Here is a 27,829-nt window from a genome sequence, read left to right as displayed (position 1 = left end):
TGCTTCGATCGACCTTTGTTGACGCAGGCTTGTAACAACCACTGTGATTGGCTATTGGATCCTCCTAGGTAACATAGAGTGAACAGACAACACAATCAGCTCTAGACGTGGGGCTGGGAGCTTTCATTCTTGTCACTGCACGGGACGTAGCTTTTGAAACTGTCGCCAGCTCAGAAATCTATATCAGTAGAGGTGTGCCAGTGTGTGCGGAACATTTTATCACAAGAGAACCAATAATCAACTGAAGGTAAGTCTTTCCGATACATTCAGAAATAAACACTTAAATTATTTATGTCTCGTGAAGGTAACCTCGATGAAAACATGTCTTCAATATATTCTGAAGTTAAAACGTTATACACATGCGTACACAATGTCAATTCCCAGTGGTATGATTTCTACAATGATCTGAATGAAAGGAAATGATTAAATGAAATTTGTCTGACGCAATAAAAATTTGAGCCATTGGAGTCGCGAAACGTGGCATTTATCTAAATTTTTCCGGAATACATTCATTGATATGAGACTGGTTACTGCTTAATCTACTCCGTTAAAGAGATGAAGAGACATCTGATCGGTGATGATGATGTCTGCTATACAGGTGATGTCATGCGGAATGTTATACTATACCGCACATTTCCAGATACTGTAGTAAAAGTAATAAGACAGTAAGAACACTATATATTGTAAATGCCTGACTTTAGTAGTGATATACGTGCAGTTCTATAATTGCCCTTTGAAGGGATTTTGCTTTGATAACGATAGGATAGATGTCACCGTACAGTTTCAATTGTAAGTCAATATTGCACAGTGGGATATAACTGGGAGTGCACATGAGGTATTTTTACTAAAACGTTGTTGTACGAACTGGATCGGGGACATATTCATTACTTTTATCTGTGTATAATGCACATGTTCTTTCGAAACCCCAAATTTAGAAAGAACGACGTTCACTGCAAGCATCGATCTTTTTAAAATGAATTGATTAATAAAATAATTGTGACTCACGATTCTCTGTTTTTTGCAACAAATTGTTCGAAGGACTACATGACGTGTTGAAACAGAAGAAACACAAATTATCCGATTCCTTATTTAGAGTGAAAAATGTATGTCGTGATGCAGAGACGGAAAAACTGTCTCTTACATTTGACATTTGCAGGAACTGCTGCATATACGTAATCGATTCGCGTTGTCTTTCGTCATGTGTGTGAGAAGCGAAAATGGATTTAATAACCATACTTGAACCAAATCAACCGAATTTAACAAAACTGATTAACAATGTCATTATCGAGTCTGATTGAACACACAAAAACAATATTCCATTAAAGCCTATTTTTATGTATTGCATAAACTAGTTAAAACGAGTTTCCATCTTTCTGAACCATCTTTCTTATGTAGAACAAACCAAGAACCAATTGATAACATTTGTTTTTGTTTTCAATTATTTAGCGGTCTACCAACTAAATCAATATCTGTACCACTTCTGCAAAGAGAAACTCGACCCAGTGTCTTCCAAGATCAATAAATCAACGAGTTTTGACAAGAAACAAATGCCAATTTGTGATATATGTGTGCTTGGAATAGGAGATGGCAAGATAGTATTTATCATCTGAAATCATCCCTGTGTTTCTGCTTCTTATCAGCAATAACCACTGTCTTGAGTGTAAACAGTATGGCTTCACTCCTTTGATATCTATTCAGATCAATGACCATGATTAATGATGTCATTTTATTGTGACGTCATGATAACACATGACGTCACATTTTCCGCAGAGCATTCTGATTGCATTACTGCGGTATTTAAGGATAGCTGTTCGCTTTCCCCAAAAAATATTTCACCTATGGAAGGTTTGGACGATAACGATACTAAGACGTCATTAACGCAAAGGGCGTTTAGAAGCAGACAGTATCTGTTCGAATATATCCATGGTAAACGAAACTGGATGTTTTGCTTTCGATAGCGGAACAATTACTCCCGTAATCGGTTTGTCAATTCGATACTTAATATCAAGTACTTAAATCTATTTTGTCGACGCTTATTTCAACATATATACGACTGACATGTGAAATATGTTTTTACACGCTCTGACATTTAATTATGTACAAAGTAGTCAATATTGTGTTTAGCGAAACTCTGTCGCGTGTTGGCATTGAACTTCCAAAATCATAGCGAAAATACTGACGAAAATGCATTTGAAGAGTTGTGTCTCTTATCTGCCAGGATCCGCTTCTTCTTATTAGTAGTATCTTAGCACAATGCCCTTTAAACATTTGCTGTTTCTATGACCTCTTGTACATCGGACCTTTCAAGTGCATTACAGGCGGTGGGGTGGCCTAGTGGTGTTAAAGCGTTCGCTCGTCACGCCAAGGACCCGGTCCGTTCCCTACATGGGTACAATGTGAAGCCCCTTTCTGGTGTCCCCCGCCGTGATATTTCAGGAATATTGCTAAACGCCTCGTGAAACTAAACTCATTCACTCACTCAGTGCATTATCACTGATCTTTTAAAACAAAATATAATAAAACTTGTAATACAGCACGTGTCCGCCTTGTGCGTAGGTATATCTTTCACGTGTATTGAGCGGGTTTGTTCAACGCTACGCCTCTTCTTTTGAGAAGTAAGCATGGCGATGCCAGGCATACAGCCGGAGATTTCAAAGAGTTATAATTGAGTTACCTTCTTTATATTTAGAATAATGAATAGTTGTTCTATAATTGACGCACTTGTGGTGTCTGTTTTTCGGGATTTTTTCGGTTTTGTGTTGTTTCGTTTTCTTGTGTTTAAAAAGAGTAACCTTTTGTTCAGGCCACGACACAATAATTGACATACTCGATCATCGAGTGCAATATGTAATTGTATTACGATACACACCATGGACGTATTTTCATTGCCATCTCAATCTTTGTCATCACTAACAAAGCACAGAGTTACTCCCGCTTACGCATTGGAGTATTAGCGTTTTGTTGATTACAAAGCAATAACGACCAAATGGAACACGGCATTTATACAATTTAAACGGCGGTGGGGTAGCCTAATGGTTGAAGCGTCCGCTAGTCGCGCTGAAGTCTCGGGTTCGATTCTCCACATGGGTACAATGTGTGAAGCCCATTGCTGTTGTCCCAGCTGTGATATTGCTTGAATAGTACAAAAAGCGGCGTAAATCCATACTCATTACCTCACTCACTATAAAACTAGAATGTGGCACGTTCTCTGTGAGAACAATGGACAGGTCACAAGTATAGCACAGTGGGGCGAGTTGGAATGGATCACATCCATAAACTATTTTACCTTTCTTGTTAATCACCAACTTCTAAAAATGTCAATCAATCAAATCGAGTAACATGGGTTAAACGTTGCCGTTAAGGTCGTTGCAGTTATATAGCGATCGGCATGTCAAAAGGCAGTCAGGGCAATAACAAGTATAGAACCATCGGGGATAGAACCACCGTCCTTCAGCTCGCCGAGCAACTGCTTTATCTACTGGACCAAGGCAGTCAGGGCAATAACAAGTATAGAACCATCGGGGATAGAACCACCGTCCTTCAGCTCGCCGAGCAACTGCTTTATCTACTGGACCACGGAGATAACGTCTTTGATTGACATTCTAGAAGTGGAGGTGGTGAAGAATGAGGGCAATTTTATGGATACACAACTTCTTTATTCTGTATAGGCGACGCTTCGACATAGATTCTTACGTCGTTGTCAAGCAAATGGTCACCAGACAATTAGAATCTGTGTCGAAACGTCGCCTGTGCCTGTATCCATAAGGAGGATATAGTAATGTGACTGGTAACCTTCTGTTGACTCAGCAGACACAGAGAGAAATTGCATATTTTATATACCGTAGACTGACTGACTGACTGAGTTTGGTTTTACACCGCTTTTAGCAATATTCCAGCAATATCACGGTGGGGACACCAGAAATGGGCTTCACTCATTGTACCCATGTGGGGATTCGAAGCCGGGTCTTCGGCGTGACGAGCCAACGCTTTAACCACTAGACTACCCACCGCCCCAATATATCGTAGATGTGGTGACATTTTAGGTCATGATAGGCATGTGTTCTATCGAAACATTGTCTTGGGACTTTTATCTTTTCAAAACTGCTGATTGAAGAATGACCGTGAAAATGAAAAGGTAAGTCAGATAAGGACGAACTAGCTTCAAACAGACAAGTGTGCCAAATCCTCTCCTAGTATAAAGCCAAAGGTTGTGTCGATTCTTAACGTTGTAATACCCATGGACAGGTGAGGTGAGGTGAAATGGGGTTTAATGTCGCACTTAAGAATATTTCGCTCATATGACGACGTGCATGCGTGTGTATGTGTGGCTGCTTGTACTAGCCCAGACTGAAGCTGGTTTTATAGTGCTAGCCCACTGAGATACCATGCCACAGTTAAGCACGAACCCCACTCAGACACATTATACTGACTCCGAGCCGACCAGTCCTTGTTGTACCCGTTAATGCCAAGCGCCAGGCAGTGAACAACAAGTTCCATATTTTAGCGTCTTTTGGTATGACGCGACCTGCTTCTTCCGCTCTTCGGGCGGACGCTCTAACCACTACACCACGAAGGCGGTCCCCCTGGACATGTGCTGATAACCAGTGAATCCCGAATTCTAGCTAGGATCAAGACTGTATGATATAGGATTGCATTCGCAATACACACACCCTTTACGACTCAACTAATGGATCACGTCCCATCGACATCTGAAGACCACCTAAACAGAGAGCATTTCCATGTCAATACTATATTAATATGGAAGCTCAGTGTCTTATCTCCCCAGACACTGCCATTAATCACACAGAGCATATTCCCAGCAGCCCTTGCTCTGAGGTGTTTCTGGAACGGTTAATGCATTACATGCAACAGCAACATCAATAACATGGAACTCACTAAGCACCTTTATACACAATGGATATTTGTTGTTAATGTGGAAACACAACCTTCCCTCTAGAATACTATCATGTGCATTGCATTTTCAGAATCTATGCTTCATTTGTTCATATTTTTACAATTCGGATGACTACACCGAACATCTACCGTCCGGAGTTCTATTTTATATTATAAACACTTGACATCCGTCTCGAAATTTCATTCGATTTGCAAGGAAAGAGGGAAAGTGGGAAATGTTTGAAGCTGCTTTCTGCAAAATAAACAAGTAAATATATATCTTATCAGAAACAAACATCTGCATAAATGACCGGACAAAATAAACTGATTACATTGTTTTAATGTGCTGAAAGGCAAAATAAACGTCGTAATATTGGAACAAACTTCCAGTGTATATTTTTAAAAAATAGGTTCAAATTCTCCGTTGATACTTATGTCATTTCCAATATTGCGGCGTTTCTTTTGCATTTCAGTATATTAACGAGGTTAGTTGAATAAAGTCGCATCCCTTTAAAACTCCAGAAAACAATTATGCTAGGTTCGATCCCTAATCGCCCGGTTATGTTTCGGGGTATCTCAGCGTAATACCGTTGCTGTTTTGTTTCTGAAAAGTGTTAAACACAGGCATCACTTTTGGCTTTTTCCCACATAAAGCGTGAACGCCGTGATGAAGCTGTACCATCAAAAGAGGGTACCTGTATTCGGTGTACCATCACATGTGGTTATCTTGACTCGGTCACATAACGATTTCTGTATTCAGTGTGCTGTCACTTGAGGTCAACTTTACTCGGTGTACTGTCACATGAGGTTATCTTTATTCAATATACCGTCACACGAGGTTACCTTTACTCTGTGAACCGTCACATGAGGTTATCAGTACTCAATGTACCGTCACATGAGGTTAACTTTACTCTGTGAACCCTCACATAAGCTTATCAGTACTCAATGTACCGTCACATGAGGTTATCTCTATCTGATGTACCGTCACATGAGGTTATCTCTATCCGATGTACCGTCACATGAGGTTATCATCACTCTGTAAAACATCACATGAAGTTATCTTTACTCTGTGAACAGTCACATGGGGCTATCGGTACCGCTCGGTGTAGTGCTCGGTGCACCGTCACATGAGGCTATCAGTGCTCGGTGTACCGTCACATGAGGCTATCAGTGCTCGGTGCACCGTCACATGAGGCTATCAGTGCTCGGTGCACCGTCACATGAGGCTATCAGTGCTCGGTGCACCGTCACATGAGGCTATCCGTGCTCGGTGTACCGTCACATGAGGCTATCAGGCTATCAGGTATCAGTGCTCGGTGTACCGTCACATGAGGCTATCAGTGCTCGGTGTACCGTTGAGAGCTATCAGTGCTCGGTGCACCGTCACTCAGTGCTCGGTGCACCGTCACCGTCACATGAGGGGTGCACCGTCACATGAGGCTATCAGTGCTCGTGCTATCACGTCACATGAGGCTATCAGTGTTCGGTGCACCGTCACAGAGGTGCTCGGTGCACCGTCACATTTTCTGCACCTAACAGTCACCGGGTCTTTGGCGTGACATGAGGTTTTCTCAATTCAAGAACGCCTTTACCGGGTCTTTGGCGGCTACGCCTTTGCCACTAGGCTACCCTGCCAACCAACCAAAGGTGTCACTGATGGCCGTGATGCAGATATATGTCTTTCTGTGCTCCCTGCGAGGCACTAACTACCCTGTTCGGCGCCTGCTGTGATGACGTGTTCAGTCCATCTGCCATCCATCTGACGCAGGAAAGCCTTAAATCACAGACGAAAGTCAAATCGTCTAACTTAAAGCCTAGTGTATCCAACAACAACTGAATTAATTGCCATCCTACGAGAGGTTCAGTGCTGCTAATAGCAACTGTGCACGTAAATGGCGCCGCTACGTCCTCGAATTGCGACGTCACTACGTTGTGACCTCGTTGCCTGACGTCAGGGCAAGTACGAAATTGTGGAAATTGGGTAACTGCGCGTGTTTACAGTTCCAAAATGATAACAAGCTTACGTTTACATGTCCAACATAATTCGTTTAAAAATCCCTATTGATGAATGTGACGCCACGTTTTCAGACGCATTTAAAAACTGTTGTCGATAACTTTAAGCAGCAATGAGCGGTTACCATATCCCACTAATTCTGCTTCTCGGTCCTATCGCGTTGCCTAACAGAATTTAGTTGTGATAATAATTTTGACAGCTTAACTGGGTTTTTTTTATGTTATGAAAATGCCAATATAAAGTTCATTTGAAAACAAAAATACACACGATTCCAAAGTCATCAATGTCATATTTTTTTACAACCAGAAAAGGTTCTCTTCGTTAATTGAATATACCACCACCGCGTTTCAAAAAGGTGACCTCAGCTCAATCATTGTGTACAATGTGTGTAGAATTCTAAGTGCAAGTATTGTTTTGTGTGACGGGCTGAAAAGGGATCTTCGATTGAGTTATGATGTATTTTGTCGCCTAGGCCTCTGACATTATGTTTTTATTATATTATGTTCAGTGAGTCTGAGAATGAACACAGTTTTTAAAACACTAAAATATATTAATGTTGAATGTGATGATATGAATACTTTATTTACAAAACTGAAGAGAAACAGTAGCACGGCATGTTGAGAACAAATCCTATTCGGTCGAACGAGGGACCACATTGTGCGGAATTGCAAGCCTGACACTGAGAAGTATGGACATAGCTTTGAAGCTTACTTCAATAGGGGGGTTGATGCGCTACATCCCGATATCAAATTTTCAAGATTAGGCTCATTGTGACGAAACACATTATGTACCAAAGCCTATTCGTCTCCCCCTCGCCGCCATCTTTGACGATTTGTATGCCGTTTCGGGATGCTTTGACTGCCGTGTTGGGATGCTATGAATGCCGTTTTGTACGCTCGGCGTCCGTTCTCGCGCGCTCTTGTAGCTGATACGCGAGTTTTATTTCCATTTCAAACGATTAGTCTTCCATTACAGATGTATTGTCTTATTTTAGAGGATATTGTTGCAGTTTTGGCAGTTTATTTTCCTATTTTGGTGATTTTTGTTCTGTTTTTGTGTATATGAGTTCAGATTTGATGATTTGTTCACCGTTTGTATGGTAGGCCTGAACTATAACGAGCATCATATGTTGCTAGGGACCAAACAAGGAATCCAGTAGAGGACGCACAAAAACTGTGTGACCAGAGTTATTGAGTGTAAAACCCAATCTGATTAAAAGCCCGGTGTATCTTAGACTAACACACTACAAAGAAGAATGTTTTGTAAGCACGTAACCACTCACAACGTTTTTACAAAAATCAATCCATGCTTTTGATAAAGTTTGTTTCTGAGTTATAATCAATCAGAACACGCGAACGTCTCCAAAATCGAATAGGAACTTGATTCGTCACGCATGGTATGTTCTGTTTATTTGTTGTTTAACGGTTCAGCTAAATGACGGTGTGCTGCATAACACTGAGTCTGGACCAGACAGCCTAGCTAGTGAGTGACGTCACGATCACCGGTTCACGCATGTCTAGTTCACGCATACCATGCCCTCCCTCGGTCAAGTAATTCTCGCACCCGTGAAGAGCCACCTCTTCGTGGTGGGTGCTGGGTAACGCTAAGCGCTCTTCAACCCCCAGTGTGGACCCGGGGGCATATTTGGTCCACCAACCTGTTTGCCGTGGGTTGCGCCCCTGTGCCGGTGGAGGACCGGAGTCTGGTGGTTGAGGGCACTGGGAGCCTGGAATCGTGTTCCTTTTGCCCAACACACCACTTTGCCCCTTACTTCACCTAGAAGGGTGGTAGAATTGGCCCGATTCCACCAATCGGTTGGTCACGCCAAGCCCTGTGCATATTTGTGCACATTTTACTCATTGTTGGGTTTTGGCTTTTTCCGAAAATCCTGAAAAGAAATGTTATTCCTCTGGTTTGCAATAACAAGCAAATACTCCGCGGGACAAGTTTGATGTTCTGAAAAATGATGTTGATGAAAAGGTTATTTGTCAGAGACAAAAATACATGTGCGTTCTAAATGGTTGTCCCGAGTCCTATGTGTGGCTTGGCATTGTATTGAAATCCACGGTGAGCTGTGAAGACCTGAGTATATTTCCCAACGACTGATGTAGTCACAAAATCGATGGAATGAAAGTCGCGACATGCAAATTTAATAACACCCTTCACATAAGGTCATTATTTATGCCCATGTTTTGTATAAATGGCATGATAATGCTTATCTTTTCTATTCGATCACCATGATGGTCGTTAATATAATTTTATGCCTAGTTACAAAGTTCAACACTACCGTTCCCAGGCTGAAATAACGAGACAGGTTTTTATGATATACATATATTCCATTTCAATATCAACTATGTTCTCGTCACGATATGGCTGAGATATTGCCGATGTGACGTTAAATATTAACTCACTCACTGAAATAACGATACCACAACCCACACTAGGATTCAACGTTTGCACAATTATATAATCTGCTTGCTATATTTTTCCCGAAAACCATAACCACAATATTCAGATTCATGTATGATCAACGCAATCGATATACTCTTAGAGCTGAAACGTGAAACATTCGACGACAGCGTCAAATAACAATTACATAAATGCATTTCAATTTGAGCTACGCTAAGCGTTTTCTTGACTCTGACGTCATTACATGTGACGGTTGTTACGTTGGTCAACAATTAACTTTCGCTGCACGGTTAAAGTAGAGAAAATATAACCACCCACGTGTATATTCGTTTTTTAAACAACATGGTAGAGAACAAAGGAGACATTCTGATGAATACTTTAGTCATACGGGCTTAGCATATAATATCAAAAAGGGGCGGAGTGGTAGCCTAGTGGTTAAAGCGTTCGCACGTCACGCCGAGGATCCAGGTTCGATTCCCCACATGAATACAACGTGTGACGCCCATTTCTGGTGTCCCCTGCCTCTTATATACATGTATCTAGAATGTTGTTACAACCGGCGCAGAGTCATAATCACTTTCTCACTATAATATGGTAACTCGAATAATGGTACATACTGAAACGTTCATGTATTGCTTACTGATACGACTATCGACCAACGTCCTTGATACTATTCAAGTAGTATAGCATACACATTGCAAACACACCTTCCTCGGAAAAAAACGTTTTGCTTATTTAACGAATGCATAACATCAGACTTTTCAAACTGCAGTTCTTCCTTTAAACAAAATGGTGTTGTCCTCGCAAGCGTCGATATGACTTTTGTCTGGATAACATGCACATTTTGCACAATCCACAAATTCTGATCTTTCCAGGAGATATCGTTTGGGTGAGATAAAAAGATTACAACAGGGCTGTCAGATACCATTTGTCTTTCAAAACGAATCTAAGGAGGGAAAGCTCTGCCTTCTAGATTCGCACCGTTTTAGCATCGAATCGACATTTATTTGATAACTTCTATTTAATACGGTCATGGTGACGCAATAATGCACAACACAACGGTTGTGCATGACCTCAGCCTCACCTACTGCTTACCTCTGTGACGCCATACTTATGGATCGGTAAAGAAAAGAAGATAATTAAAACTAGGTTGGTCATTAGAATATCTGTCAACACTATAAAATCATACAATTGACACAGGTGTCATAGAGCACGCCTAATCTATCCCTAAACACGTATCAGGAACGTAGTCCGTCATAGTTTGACTTAAGATCAACTTGGACCTGAAATTCGATATCACACGTTTGATACCAGTGATATGGGTTCCTTACCAAAAGATGTGTGCGAACAGCCAATATCTCCAAGGAGACAGGGCGGTGGGGTAGCCTAGTGGTTAAAGCGTTCGCTCGTCGCGCCGAAGACCCGCGTTCGATTCCCCACATGGGTATGGATTATGAATGATTATGCTGAAAAACCCCCGTGAAATCCTTTTACACGTATGATACGTGCATATTTCTTTTACCTCGCTTATTCTATACCATATTGATGATACACACACACGTGTACAATGTGTGAAGCCCATTTTCTGGTATCCCCCGTGATATTGCTTGAATATAAAACATCATTGCAATTAACTGCATCAACATGCTTTGGAAAAGACATCTCGAATCTATCTGGAGTATTAGTATTATCCGATACATATTACTCAGCAATAACAGGACACAATCATAAAATTGTGTAAATGAGTGAGTGAGTGAGTGTGGTTTTACACCGCTTTTAGCAATATCACAGCAATATCATCGTTAAGGACACCAGAAATGGGCTTCACACATTTGTGCAAAACAAAACACGCACCGATTAATAACATGGTCAAGACGAAAGAGGATACTTTCTCTTGAGACACGCAGACATGTTGTTTCATTGCAGTTTTACGCATCAGGAAACTGCATCAGTTGTTTATGTCTTCTTTTAAGAAACATAACAACGAGAAACATACTTTCTAAAGTTTAGGGGCGGTGGGGTAGCCTAGTGGTTAAAGCGTCCGCTCGTCACGCCGAAGACCCGGGTTCGAATCCCCACATGGGTACAATGTGTGAAGCCCATTTCTGGTGTCCCCCGCAGTGATATTGCTGGAATATTGCTAAAAGCTGCGTAAAACCATACTCACTCACTCACTCTAAAGTTTAATTTGATGTTAAATTTTACTGTTGATACCGATTATTCTCCCGAGCTCATCGATAATCGCTGACGCAAGCGAGATCGATCGATTGACCGATTAATCTATCAGTCGCTACAGCACACCTTTCTACCGCGAGACAGCGCAGCTTTTCACATTCAAAAAATTGGATATTACTGTATACATACTACACAAACTCGACCAAACCTTTTCTGACCCGCGTTGATATATGTAAGAGAAAATAACAGTCGGTTGTGTTTTTCTTATGGTCGGCTTACGCCTGGATTATGAACGACTATCCTGAAACAGCGTGAAATCTGTTTACACGTATGTTTCGTGCATGTTTCTTTCACCTCGTTTATTCTATACCATATTGATGATAAACACACCATCTGATCTGTTTAACGTTGAGTGTCATTTGAAAGCCTAACCATCGACCAACTCCTTGTAGTGCTTCCACTTTGTCATCTTTTTGATGTACGGCAAATTGGGCAAAGCCGTCCTACTCCATCCTAGATAGTGTACATAGTGTTCTCAGCAACACCTATGTGGACGGAGTGACTACCACGTCCTACGCAATCGTGATACGATGACACGCCATCCATCACGCAACCAAGCCACAAAGTACCATCCATTTACATTAGCCCCTTGTTACAAGGGATGTTGTTCCAGCCCGGAATCCCCGGGGACCATAAAGTTCAGCATAAAGCAATCAACGCAAAAGGATCTATTTTTATGGATACATGTTCTATAAACCTTGTCTATAATTGTATCCAGTGGTCAATAGTTGCCGTAATACTAACCGCTGCAAGAATAAAAAGGCACAATTTGAGTTCAACTTGGAGTTGGAACAAGTTTTTGACCGTTTGTACTCTTCTCACTACTGAATAACACCCTTATACAGTACAACCAGAAATTAAAGAGAATTTAAAGATTTTTATTTTTTTCACTCATTACTCACGTATTATATTTATAAATGTGAATATTAGCAGAACATAACTCCAGATTCAAAGACAGGTGAACAGTTAGTATTTTGTCAAGTCACCATGGGCAGCAATGCAGGCTTCAATGCGGCGGGGCATACTACTGATCAAAGAAGTTAGAAAGTCGTGGTCCATGCTGTCCCAATATCGGACCACCTCTTCTTTCATTTCAGCAATATTTGTCAGATTTTTCTTATTGATACTTTCCTTCATAAGTCCCATAACATTGTTTATTGGATTTAAGTCAGGGCTATAGCTTGGCCAATCTAATAATGTCATATATTGGGTCCGAAACCAGGTTTGTGAATGCTTTGAACGATGTTTTGGGTCGTTGTCCTGCTGGAAAATCCAAAACCTTCCATAGAACACGTGAGCAGATGGAAGTAAATGTACCTCGAGAATATCTGTGTACCGCTCACTGTTCATATTCCCTTCAAATACACAGAGGGGCGTTGCCCCTAACACACATATGCCACCCCACACGTTAAATTTCGGACTGTACTTTGGGCGCTGATACAAAGGTTTTTCAGTTTGTTTGGTCCAGATTTTCAGTGTATTAGGAAACAGCCACACAGAACTGTCATCTCAGAAAATCACATTGTCCCAGTTAACATTTTTATGCTGTAAGCACCAGTTCAACCTTCGCTCCTTTTTGTTCAGGTTTCATGATCGGTGATGGAATTCCTCGACTGTTCTGCCAACCCATTGCATGCAGCTCAGTTCTAATTGTCTCCTTACAGACAGCCACAGTTCCTCTATCAATCATATCCAGCCTTAGGTTTTCTAAACTCTTTCGTTTGTTTTTAGAAACAAGAATACCAAGCCGCCTCCTGTCACCGACAGTTAATTTTCTGGGCCTACCTGCGCCTCCCTGGTGCTCAATGCCATATCCATTTGCAATAATTTTCAAAACACGATAAACAGTGGACAAAGGGTTGCCTGTTCTACTTGAAATCAGTTTAGCTGATCTGATGTCCTTGTTATAATACTCTAAAATCAAGTTCCTCTTCTCTAAATCATCCATACTCAGGATCACTGAAAATGTCGTCTGCTAGCAAGTAAACAAAGGGGGATAACTCTTCACAAACTAATGAAAAAGGATTAACAGAGTTCTCTCTCTTGAATGAAACCAAGCACTTGATAGTTGGTGAAGGTTGTTTATACTAGGAATCCAATTAAACATATTCCTAAAATTCGCAATAATTTCTGGTCATACTATACTATTACTGGGGATGGGTGCATGCTCACTTTTGCTGTTCCTGGGATAAGGAATCAAATTACAATACCACGCCGTGGTAAATATCTGCAGCCATATAGAGTTATGTCACACATTGTCCCTTTGATTTTAGTTATCATGATCACATATCTGCCGCCATCGGATTCATCATCAAACATGTTCTTCATTCCGTCGTCAAACTTGCCATTTATACATTAAAACATGATATCACCTTGTCAAAAATGTTATTTATACGTCAAACGTCATATTCCCTTGTCAAACATGATATTTCTATGGCAAACATGGTATTCATACTTCAAACATGAAATACCATGTCAAACATGGTAGTCATACGTCACACGTGATATGCCCATATCAAATATGATATTCCCTTGTCAAACATGGTATTCATACTTCAAACATGAAATACCATGTCAAACACGGTAGACACACGTCAAACATGATTTATCATCCCAAACTGTGTTCCACAGGAGATATCGCTTGTGTGAGATCAAACGATATCTCCTAGGAGATATCGTTTTGACAGTAGATTTTGTACAATGTCCTGACAATGCTATGACGTCATGTACTTGATGACGTCACAATGCTATGACATCGCTGCACTGCAAGTCTAATGGCAGTACCATGTTCAGAGATGTACATTTTTCATTGAAAATTAATGAAGAGTGATTTTGGATGATAAATAGAATCTCACCCTCGTGTCTTCTGATATCAAATATATCAACACTCGTTGATAAAGTTAAAAATATCCTCGGCAAGCCTCGGACATTTGTAACTTTATCAACTCGCGTCGATATAATTGATATCAGAAGACACTTGGGTGAGATTCTCTATATACCCATATTAAACATGATATGCCTTTGTCAAACATGGTATTCATACGTCCAACATGACACACCGCAAAAATCGGCACTGATGCTTAGAGGTTGTCTGTAACATTCGTTCAGTGTTATTTCTACCAAATCACATTATACCTAATCATGTAGTTAATTAAGTAATAAGTACATAGATAATTTCAATGATTCACTCTCTGTACCACAAGTGCCAGGAACTCTATTTTCATAAATCGCTCGTAATAACACAGATGCTGCGACATGTGAACCAGACCACCAACTAGGAACATTTATGTGAGAAAGGACCCAAACTACATCCGCCAGTCCATGCTTATTACTCCAACCAAATTGCTACCTTTGGGGATCCATCATGGCAACGTTATTGACAGTGCCTATTTATGGCAATTGGACGTCCATATAAGTCGGAATGGCGATGGATCACAGCTCGTAGTTAGTGTTTATATTTATACAACAGGGTTATGACCTTTGGACTTTGGTCACAAACAGAGATACCATTCTATTAGTAATTTCCATTTTTTTCATAATTAGTAAGGCTAATTAGAACAGTGCTATGTAATGCATAAATCTACAGATTATATAAGTCCTACCAACCAAGTCTCTCGTATAAAAACACGTGTGGTTTGTTTTTTTCAATTTAGCTTTGGACCTTTCTGGATACCCCAAGTTACAACACAGTGGTTTAAAGGGAAGAATCCCGGATAACCTTTAACAAAATTAGTGTCCATACATAATGAGTTCTTCTTTACAAAACACTTCTTATATGTTCTTTCTTGATATTTGCTTCGTATTTAGGGACATTTCTACATAAAGACTTTGTTCCATATAATAGGAAGATGTTTATCTAGATTATGACGTTGCTCTATATCTAGGAAGTTGTTTACTTAGTTTTAAACGTTGCTGAACATTCAGGAAGATGTTTATCTTGATTATGACATGCCCCATGTTTATCTAGATTTATTCGTGCTCCAAATTTAGGAAGATGTTTATCTTGATTTAGACGTGCTCAACATTAAGGAAGATGTTTATCTAGAAATGTACGTGACTCAACATATAGGACGATATTTAGTCAGTGTTTTACGTGGCTCCATATTTCGGAAGATGTTTACCTAGATTTACACGTGTTCCACATTTAGGAAGATGTTTATCTTGATTTACACGTGGCTCATATTTTGAAAGATGTTTATATTGATTTATACGTGGCTCAACATTTAGGAAGATGTTTATCTTGATTTATACGTGGCTCAATATATTTAGCTCCATATTTAAGTGAGTGAGTGAGTTAATATTTAACGTCACATCGGCAATATTTCAGCCATATCGTGACGAGAACATTTTACAATGAAATGGAATATGTGTATATTATAAAACCTGTCATCGAAGGACAGTAAAACAACTAGAATATCACAATCAGATTTAACACTAGTATGGAAGTTTAAAACTAATGGCACTATTAGGACAATACAAGATAAAAACAGGTCATAGATCGCCAACAACTGAAGGTCGATCATCATACTAGGGACCATGGGGACTTACAGTACCTTTGTCCATATTTAAGAAATCGATTGTCTGGATTTTGACGAGACATATTCCAACTTGTGACCGAAATTGGCGGGTATGAGGATTTATCATCCCAAACTGTGTTCCACAGGAGATTGCTTGTGTGAGATCAAACGATATCTCGTTTTGACAGTAGATTTCGTACAATGCCCTGACAATGCTATGACGTCATGTACTTGATGACGTCACAATGCTATGACATCGCTGCACTGCAAGTCTAATGGCAGTACCATGTTCAGAGATGTACATTTTTCATTGAAAATTAATGAAGAGTGATTTTGGATGATAAATAGAATCTCACCCTCATGTCTTCTGATATCAAATATATCAACACTCGTTGATAAAGTAAAAATATCCTCGGCAAGCCTCGGATATTTGTAACTTTATCAACTCGTGTTGATATAATTGATATCAGAAGACACTTGGGTGAGATGCTCTATATATCATTTGAGGCTCCTCAACCAGAATCGCAAAATACTTATTACAACATGAAAATTAACGTTCAGTGTTTTTAGAGTCCTGCATAGTTTGTAGAAATACTTGAGCAACTACACTATACTGAAGTATACATTTGCTGATCAGACTTAATTAAATAAATCAATATTTGATAATTTGAATTTGTAATTTGAATTTGTGTTTATACCGTGCTAACTGAGTAAGTAAATATTTTACGTTTGAATGGTCAGATGTGATAAGTGTTATATTCACAGTTTCTCGGTGAAGTACAAACTCTGCACTTTTGGGGGTTGAGTGAGGCACTGAGGCACCAAATCACCACCACCACTACGTATTTTAGTAAACCTATTGACGAACTTCCATTTGTGGAGGCCTCGTTGGCTGAGCGGTCGGATGGCTTTGTGTAATGCGATTTGGCGATCCCGAATTCAAACCAGAAATTACTAGAATTTGTATTTTAATAAGAACCAGATATTATACAAACCCAGATACCACTTTTGTATCATTATATTTGGGCCAGGGCATTGATCACAATGGTATTTGTCTGGCGGTCTCTTAAATGAATCCCACGAATCACCAACAAGGATGAATCAACCTATATTTACAGAACCTCTATTCTGCGTGGATAACTAACAGTATATTTTCGTGGATAGTATACTTGTATGACTATGTATTTGTACAGAATCTCCATTTTTAAATAAATGACCCAAATTATCATTGTATCACCTCCTCATTCTCAAGAATAATCTAACGCCCTTGGACAAAAAGAATCCTTTAAAGGTCAGATGCAACAAAAAAAATATAATTAAAACACAATTATCACTTATTCATGACATATAATATACATTGCTGATTATGACAAAACAAATAAATAAATTATAAGCGTACAATTGCAAATCTAAAGTGCAATATTTTGTGCTTGGGTTTACTTCCCGCGAAACGAAGCACCCGGGATACCGAACCCAGTCAGAGCGGGTGGGCGTGCACTTAAGTGTAACGGAAGCTTTCATTGGCTGGTTCATTTGCCGATACACTCAGGGGTCTTTGTGTGTGTATAGAGATGTTGGGTTTTGTAAATACAGGCTCATTTTTTGTGTATAACATTTGGCAGTCAACAGACATCATAACATGTCATGTGTACAAGTATCACACCTGCCTGTCTGTTTAATTACATAATACAGAGACAGAACTCGGGTGCACGAGCCATAAATCAATGCGTTTTGTTTATGGTGTATAGCCTGATAGGTGTTAAGTTCAAATTGCATGGGGTCAGTGATCGAAGTTGTGTATTGAATATTGTCATTAGCAGACAGGCAGGCAGACACATAGGTGTCAATAAAACAGACATTGAGTTTTGTCTGTGACAGAGGCATATCTATATCACAGTTAGAAATTCTGACAATGCTAAATAATGACGTTGCGTTTAAGTATCGAACTGAGAAAGTGACTCGGTAAGAAGAACGTGTGGTGAAATAGTCATATGAAATGATATAAACAGTTAAATCGGTAATCTACTGTCATAATATATATACAAAGCTCGCGCCTGTGAAATATCAACAAAACATTAGAAAATAGCTCACATCAAAGTCTACTCCGAGTACTCACCGCCAGTGAAGGTTTTCCGCCTTGAAATGTCGAACGCCTCACTGGTTGACACATAGCTGAGTAGATCTAGATCCTTAACAAGGTTCTTTTATGTAACGAGTAGATTATTTACTATTTTTTGTTTGTGTACACAATCGAGATTAGACTACTCCTGCTCACGACCTTATAGTTCGGGCATCCTGCTCGCGAACCTATTCATTGCGCATGCGCTATGAGCGCAGCGCAGCACATCTGTTGAAACCACTTTTCACCCCTACTGGGGTGAATTTAGTGAATTGGTTGAACTCGCGGGTTGTTTTCATTGCGTTATTTATCAACTTTATAAGTTGAACTGGCATTTTTTATAAAAAACATGGTATTCATACGTCCAACATGACACACCGCAAAAATCGGCACTGATGCTTAGAGGTTGTCTGTAACATTCGTTCAGTGTTATTTCTACCAAATCACATTATACCTAATCATGTAGTTAATTAAGTAATAAGTACATAGATAATTTCAATGATTCACTCTCTGTACCACAAGTGCCAGGAACTCTATTTTCATAAATCGCTCGTAATAACACAGATGCTGCGACATGTGAACCAGACCACCAACTAGGAACATTTATGTGAGAAAGGACCCAAACTACATCCGCCAGTCCATGCTTATTACTCCAACCAAATTGCTACCTTTGGGGATCCATCATGGCAACGTTATTGACAGTGCCTATTTATGGCAATTGGACGTCCATATAAGTCGGAATGGCGATGGATCACAGCTCGTAGTTAGTGTTTATATTTATACAACAGGGTTATGACCTTTGGACTTTGGTCACAAACAGAGATACAATTCTATTAGTAATTTCCATTTTTTTCATAATTAGTAAGGCTAATTAGAACAGTGCTATGTAATGCATAAATCTACAGATTATATAAGTCCTGCCAACCAAGTCTCTCGTATAAAAACACGTGTGGTTTGTTTTTTTCAATTTAGCTTTGGACCTTTCTGGATACCCCAAGTTACAACACAGTGGTTTAAAGGAAAGAATCCCGGATAACCTTTAACAAAATTAGTGTCCATACATAATGAGTTCTTCTTTACAAAACACTTCTTATATTTTCTTTCTTGATATTTGCTCCGTATTTAGGGACATTTCTACATAAAGACTTTGTTCCATATAATAGGAAGATGTTTATCTAGATTATGACGTTGCTCTATATCTAGGAAGTTGTTTACTTAGTTTTAAACGCTGAACATTCAGGAAGATGTTTATCTTGATTATGACATGCCCCATGTTTATCTAGATTTATTCGTGCTCCAAATTTAGGAAGACGTTTATCTTGATTTAGACGTGCTCAACATTTAGGAAGATGTTTATCTAGAAATGTACGTGACTCAACATATAGGACGATATTTAGTCAGTGTTTTACGTGGCTCCATATTTCGGAAGATGTTTACCTAGATTTACACGTGTTCCACATTTAGGAAGATGTTTATCTTGATTTACACGTGGCTCATATTTTGAAAGATGTTTATATTGATTTAAACGTGGCTCAACATTTAGGAAGATGTTTATCTTGATTTATACGTGGCTCAATATATTTAGCTCCATATTTAAGTGAGTGAGTGAGTTAATATTTAACGTCACATCGGCAATATTTCAGCCATATCGTGACGAGAACATTTTACAATGAAATGGAATATGTGTATATTATAAAACCTGTCATCGAAGGACAGTAAAACAACTAGAATATCACAATCAGATTTAACACTAGTATGGAAGTTTAAAACTAATGGCACTATTAGGACAATACAAGATAAAAACAGGTCATAGATCGCCAACAACTGAAGGTCGATCATCATACTAGGGACCATGGGGACTTACAGTACCTTTGTCCATATTTAAGAAATCGATTGTCTGGATTTTGACGAGACATATTCCAACTTGTGACCGAAATTGGCAGGTATGAGGATTTATCATCCCAAACTGTGTTCCACAGGAGATATTGCTTGTGTGAGATCAAACGATATCTCCTAGGAGATATAGTTTTGACAGTAGATTTCGTACAATGCCCTGACAATGCTATGACGTCATGTACTTGATGACGTCACAATGCTATGACATCGCTGCACTGCAAGTCTAATGGCAGTACCATGTTCAGAGATGTACATTTTTCATTGAAAATTAATGAAGAGTGATTTTGGATGATAAATAGAATCTCACCCTCGTGTCTTCTGATATCAAATATATCAACACTCGTTGATAAAGTAAAAATATCCTCGGCAAGCCTCGGATATTTGTAACTTTATCAACTCGTGTTGATATAATTGATATCAGAAGACAATTTACATGAGTGAATTCTATATATCATTTGAGGCTCCTCAACCAGAATCGCAAAATACTTATTACAACATGAAAATTAACGTTCAGTGTTTTTAGAGTCCTGCATAGTTTGTAGAAATACTTGAGCAACTACACTATACTGAAGTATACATTTGCTGATCAGACTTAATTAAATAAATCAATATTTGATAATTTGAATTTGTAATTTGAATTTGTGTTTATACCGTGCTAACTGAGTAATATTTTACGTTTGAATGGTCAGATGTGATAAGTGTTATATTCACAGTTTCTCGGTGAAGTACAAACTCTGCACTTTTGGGGGTTGAGTGAGGCACTGAGGCACCAAATCACCACCACCACTACGTATTTTAGTAAACCTATTGACGAACTTCCATTTGTGGAGGCCTCGTTGGCTGAGCGGTCGGATGGCTTTGTGTAATGCGATTTGGCGATCCCGAATTCAAACCAGAAATTACTAGAATTTGTATTTTAATAAGAACCAGATATTATACAAACCCAGATACCACTTTTGTATCATTATATTTGGGCCAGGGCATTGATCACAATGGTATTTGTCTGGCGGTCTCTTAAATGAATCCCACGAATCACCAACAAGGATGAATCAACCTATATTTACAGAACCTCTATTCTGCGTGGATAACTAACAGTATATTTTCGTGGATAGTATACTTGTATGACTATGTATTTGTACAGAATCTCCATTTTAAATAAATGACCCAAATTATCATTGTATCACCTCCTCATTCTCAAGAATAATCTAACGCCCTTGGACAAAAGAATCCTTTAAAGGTCAGATGAAAAAAAATATATAATAAAAACACAATTATCACTTATTCATGACATATAATATACATTGCTGATTATGACAAAACAAATAAATAAATTATAAGCGTACAATCGCAAATCTAAAGTGCAATATTTTGTACTTGGGTTTACTTCCCTTGAAACGAAGCACCCGGGATACCGAACCCAGTCAGAGCGGGTGGGCGTGCACTTAAGTGTAACGGAGGCTTTCATTGGCTGGTTCATTTGCCGATACACTCAGGGGTCTTTGTGTGTGTATAGAGATGTTGGGTTTTGTAAATACAGGCTCATTTTTTGTGTATAACATTTGGCAGTCAACAGACATCATAACATGTCATGTGTACAAGTATCACACCTGCCTGTCTGTTTAATTACATAATACAGAGACAGAACTCGGGTGCACGAGCCATAAATCAATGCGTTTTGTTTATGGTGTATAGCCTGATAGGTGTTAAGTTCAAATTGCATGGGGTCAGTGATCGAAGTTGTGTATTGAATATTGTCATTAGCAGACAGGCAGGCAGACACATAGGTGTCAATAAAACAGACATTGAGTTTTGTCTGTGACAGAGGCATATCTATATCACAGTTAGAAATTCTGACAATGCTAAATAATGACGTTGCGTTTAAGTATCGAACTGAGAAAGTGACTCGGTAAGAAGAACGTGTGGTGAAATAGTCATATGAAATGATATAAACAGTTAAATCGGTAATCTACTGTCATAATATATATAAAAGCTCGCGCCTGTGAAATATCAACAAAACATTAGAAAAATAGCTCACATCAAAGTCTACTCCGAGTACTCACCGCCAGTGAAGGTTTTCCGCCTTGAAATGTCGAACGCCTCACTGGTTGACACATAGCTGAGTAGATTTAGATCCTTAACAAGGTTCTTTTATGTAACGAGTAGATTATTTACTATTTTTTGTTTGTGTACACAATCGAGATTAGACTGCTCCGGCTCACGACCTTATAGTTCGGGCATCCTGCTCGCGAACCTATTCATTGCGCATGCGCTATGAGCGCAGCGCAGCACATCTGTTGAAACCACTTTTCACCCCTACTGGGGTGAATTTAGTGAATTGGTTGAACTCGCGGGGTTTTTTCATTGCGTTATTTTTCAACTTTATAAGTTGAACTGGCATTTTTTATAAATTGTTACTGTAAGTCCATACCGAAAGGTATCAGAATCTGCAAAGTTGTGTTTTGCGTTGCATGTGACCTTTAAAGTAAATCAGATGAACATACTCAGATCAACATTTCCAGTTATTTTATCTCAGTATATTCTTCAACCTTTGTCAATTCAACGACCTATAGCTAGCGATAGAAAGTTGAGCTATACCCCACGCTACATACACGTAGAATGATGTTTGTGGGATTGAAATTGTGTGGGAGCTTCCTCTTCATTGCGTAAAGGCAATTCTGGTGTACATTGTGAAATAGATCATTCAGCTGAAAAAAGGTGGTAACAAAGAAGAGATATAAAACATTAAGTTGGATTGTGTTACACCTCATAACATCGTCGGAAGTCACGTAGTAACTGGAATAATGACAATGTTGTTCATATGTGGGCAACACTTTATGTCGAGAAGGATATCCACTTAAGAATAGATGCTGCATTGATTTTCACACATTTTCAAATGAACACTGAACAGTTAACACTAAATACATGTGAAGAAACATACACATCCAATACCAAAGTCCTTTTCCGTGAATATCCGGGAGGGGAAGTTCAGGCCAAATACAGGTTACAATTTGGGTTGAGCCCTAATTTAAACCATTTCCAAATTCAAGTTTGAACAAAGAACGACCGTGGGCGACTTAGAGCGACCTCTTGACATTTAGAGTGTCATCGTTGTCATATAGTATGTAGGAAGTGAAACTTTGGAGAATACTGAGCAGTTTCTTAGCGCAAATGCAAAACCAAGGTAAAAATGTGAAAATCTCGCTAAAACCATAACTCGCTTTGAGCTCCACTGATATTTGCAAAAAGCCTACCGCTTTTTTTTGTTGTTGTTTTGTAAATGGCAAATAGACATATGGTCAATGTGGTTGCCGTAAACTAACTATAAAATACGATACATACGATCTATCCATGTCAAATCAGTAATCTCTTGGAACGTATACTAATTGAGCTAGGAAGTAAGTATGCCCTTCAGCTGGCAAAACTCAATGTAAACATGTTTAATATGGCGGCAGTCTGTTCCTGAAGACCAAATCCCACTAGGATCTTCAAGGGTCCTTTGCTTAATATTGATATTTCATGATGACCAATGGTTTTGTGGAACAAATAAGCAAATACAATATGAAACAATGTGCAGTAAAATGAGAACAGATGGCAACATGGCGTACATGGAACATTTTTTTCAAACATAGTTTTTGTTTATTTATGGCTGTATAGAGAAAATGCGCAAGTTAAAAATGAACAGTGTGCAGGAAAATGATAGCAGGTTTCAACGTGGCGTACATGGGACATATCTGCAAATGCATTTTAAAATTATTTTTGGTTATATAAAGGGGGCCATTACACTGTGGAGCAGTGTGAAATGAATTTGGGAATTGGGGACATACATTGTAAAACACCAGCATTACCTATTGCTAAGACTGATCGCTCGCAAGTGTTCAATTATATCCCCAGATGACACGTCATCACTTACTTGCTGATTTGATGACTGCGTTATATTTCGAAATGGTCACTTGAGAAATCATCAGGCTAGCGGACCGTTTGTTTGTCTTTGATAAATGTCATGGAATGGTTTGAAGCGGAAAATGGCTTGTCATAAACTCCCATATGGTACCGTGGCTGACAGAAACATTTTAGATTTCTGTTTTCATATTTCTCATAGGATTTCGTCGATGCTGTCTGCATTAAATATTGATTGAAATGAATGACGGAAGGAAACACAGGTCTCCAGCATATCCGGACCTGCACAGGTCCGAGAGAGAAATCAAATAATTGACGTGATTCTCCAACATATTACCATGCCAGACTTCACCCACTTAAAAGCCGATGTGCGTTAAGATATGGAAATGTTGCCGTGTTTATACAAATGCAGTTAATAAATGTGCAGGCTTTATGCAAATGAGGATAATTTTGTGATGTGGAAGATGACTGTTTAATGCTGACGTAAGTAATGTTCCAGCTGCTGCTGTATTGGGTCGCGTGGTACGAATGCACTAGGCAATATTCCAGCTTATGACGGCGGTCAGTAAGTAATCGAATCTGGACCAAACAATCCAGTGATTAATATCATAAGCATCGATAGTGGCAATTTGGATATGATAACATTACAACCAAGTCATTGCCTGCCCAACACTACTGTTAGTTGCCACTTAGGACAAGCATAGGCTGCTTTTAATCCCGTTCTTCGCGAGTCCATTGTCCATGTACGTATCTCGACATATGTGTGGGGATAGAGTTTTTATGGCCAGGGGTGATAACACGTTGCTCACGTACAACCACCTGATAATGACCCATTATTGACGACCTGGTCCCTCGGAGCATGAGATCCTCCGGTGAACATTTATCAGGAGTCCCCAAAAAGGTCCACAGATACATACCTCGAATGGTATCAAATTCGTCGTAAAACCACATTGTTCACTCATTTATAACATATTAACATTCTAAATATATACTCATAGAAACGAATAATGGAACACATGAAGGTACAAGTGTTCCTTTATTTATTTCAGAACTTCACCCACAGTGCAATACATACCTTGTGAAGAAACCTGGAAAAGAATAAAGGAACACTTTATGTGCTCCGTCATTCGTTTCCATGAGTATAGTATATAGAAAATATCATATTGTATCATAAGTATATTTTCAGTGTAGTTTGTATTTCCATATCTGATAAGAATGAAGAAAATAATTATCATTGGTATCGTCTTGTTTCAGATAGTAATGGATCTCGTTGCCGAGGGTGAAAAGCTTTTCCTAATCAGTGTCAACTTCAGATGCTGATGTACTGAAATTGACACCCCATGTCATCACGACTACATTGGTGACATTTCGGCACCAACAGTTAAAGCCAATCAATAACCGAAGGAACTACGTCAAAGGAAATGGAGAGCACAGCAGGATAGTACAATGAACACCACCAGGAACATGATTTGTGGACTCCTTTGCTCAATCTGACAACATCTTAGACGTATCGAGTTCGGAGTGTTTAATCACCTCTGGCGTTTCAGATCAATTTCAAATGGAAAGCCGGTAGGCATCACATTTCTCATTAAAGTGTTGAGATAATAGTTTCCCTGCTCCAAGATCGTCAGTAAGATGCTGTGTGATATAACTATATGGGAGTTACAACGTCACCAAGATGAAAACAAGAGGGTCATGCTTTACAGTTTATGATACCATAGAACATTAGCGCAGAGTAAGAGTTCCAATCGATACAAGAAACAGGGGGCTCCACAGAAGAATGCTCTGACAGCATTTTTGACTGAAATATGTGGCTAATTCTTCACAGGTAAAGGTGTCTTGTCCAACTGTGATACGAGGAGGTTGAAAGGCGTAGTTATTTTGGTGAAGATCATTAACAGTTCCTGAAGCCTTGCCATCGTAGATCCTCTTTCGCGATAATTACGTCAGTTTGTGTCTCACTTGTTATATTTTTGTATCGTCGTCAACCAATACCGTGCGGATAGTCCTGATTATGTAAAACAAATCATTCTATAGAACTGAGCTCCGCGATGATGAATTAATGATTTCATTGTCCAAAACGTCAGCTTAATCTGCATACAAATCTCTGGGAAGACTCATTCTCACATTCTGACACAAAGCCGCAATGAATTTGGTTTAGAAACCGATACAGTTGTGCTGAGAGACACAGCTATCACAATGCCTTCAATCAACAATTCCGACTTCACCGTTCTGGAAATCGACGTCAATGACGACATCGACGACATGCTCATCTTCAACTCAACTAACTCCAGCATGGTTGCAGCGTTGCAGGATAACCCGTGGTACATATTTGTCCGAAAGTTTCAGACTGTCATGATACCCATTGTGTGCGTTGTTGGACTTGTGGGTAATACTCTGGCAGCGGGAGCGTTTCTCAGCCAAGCGTTGAGGAGCACCTCGTGCTGTTTACATCTTGCTGGAAAATCAATCTCTGACATTGGCTTTCTTCTGTCACTGTTTATAGTTTGGCTTAACCGACTTGAGGTGCCTGCTTTTACAATCCAGGGAGTTTGTCAAGTTACTGTGTTCCTTATATACGTCAGTGGATTTCTCTCCGTCTGGTTTGTCGTCATGATCACGTGCGAGAACTTTATCCGGGTATCCCTTCCAGGTCACGTGGTGGTCTGGTGCAATGTGACGCGTGCAAAGTTCACCATTCTGGTGTTAATTCTCATATCTATTGGGATTTATAGCTTCAGTTTGTGGACGACGGGCGTTATTCATCAAAGTACCGGAGCCAAATGCCTTGCCTTCGAGGAGTATGAAAAGTTAGTCATGGCCATGACGTATGTTGACTCGATCCTCACCCTTGCTATCCCGCTCGTTATGGTTTTTCTGAATGTTGGAATCGGGGTCGGTGCTATAAATGCACATAAACGTCGCAAGAGATTGTTCCAGGGCATCTCACGATCATCAAGCCGTAAGAAACGGGATTCGACAAGTCCTGAAGCCAAAGTTACGAAGCTTCTCTTTGCTGTCTCAATGATCTTTCTCTTGCTTCATACACCAAGTCACGTGATACGGATCAAAATGATGTGGGCTCAGATCCTGTACAAGTCAGCCCCTACGCTGTGCGACATCATCCTCCACAGAGTGTTTGAACTCATGTTCTATTTGAATTTCTCGGTGCATTGTGCAGTGTATCTGATATTTGGCGACAATTTCAGAGCAGTGTTTAAATCGTTGTATTTGCCGAACTGTTTTAAATCAACGCCTATGCAAAACAACTCTTTCAATACATATTGTAAGAGAGGGTCAGAAACGGAGGCAATATTAAGATGATGTAAACAGTGATGCCTTTATAATTTGTGAATGCAAATATGCAGGAAACGGTACAGGGAGGATGTTATAATAATCTATAGAAGGATGTCTAGTGGTTAAAGCGTTCGCTCGTCACGCCGAAGGCCCGGTTCGATTCCCGATATGGGTGTAATGTATGAAGCTTATTTCTGGCGTCCTCGTCCGTGATATTGCTGGAATATTGCTAAAAGCGGCGTAAAACCATACTCACTCATAATCTATAGATGCAAGTTCGACGCAGGATTATGTGCGTTTTGCAAAAAAATAAAAAGGCATTTTCGCAGTTAAAAGAATATGATCTTAAATAACTGCTTTGTCTACAGTTGCAGAATGAGTACAACTGCATTTGTTCCATTGACAGATGATACCGTCTTCTCCTAAATACTACCCTAAAGAGTACCTGGGGTCAGTGGTGATGCATTACCTATTGTAGGAACAAAATAAGCTGACTTTTGAACAACGAAACAAGTACCTTTTTTTCCGAGTGAATAAAGTATGTTCATTATT

General features: G+C 39.5%; 1 protein-coding gene across 1 annotated transcript; it reads left to right on the top strand.

The window, feature by feature from the left end:
- Positions 1-29: 29 nt before the first annotated feature.
- Positions 30-27,829, top strand: LOC124268537 (G-protein coupled receptor 183-B-like). The gene is made up of 2 exons (XM_046703527.1): positions 30-247; positions 25,235-27,829. Exon 2 carries the CDS (start codon positions 26,180-26,182, stop codon positions 27,302-27,304), a length of 1,125 nt encoding a protein of 374 aa, XP_046559483.1. The 5' UTR covers positions 30-247; positions 25,235-26,179; the 3' UTR covers positions 27,305-27,829.

Source organism: Haliotis rubra, unplaced genomic scaffold (genome assembly GCF_003918875.1).
Source record: "Haliotis rubra isolate DU_JTF1 unplaced genomic scaffold, ASM391887v1 Scf139, whole genome shotgun sequence".
Taxonomy (NCBI): Eukaryota; Metazoa; Mollusca; class Gastropoda; order Lepetellida; family Haliotidae; genus Haliotis; species Haliotis rubra.
This window is presented reverse-complemented; position numbering and strand designations above follow the sequence as displayed.

Coding starts and splice junctions, on each gene's coding strand:
- LOC124268537 (XM_046703527.1), top strand. CDS start 26,180: ATGCCTTCAATCAACAATTCCGACTTCACCGTTCTGGAAATCGACGTC.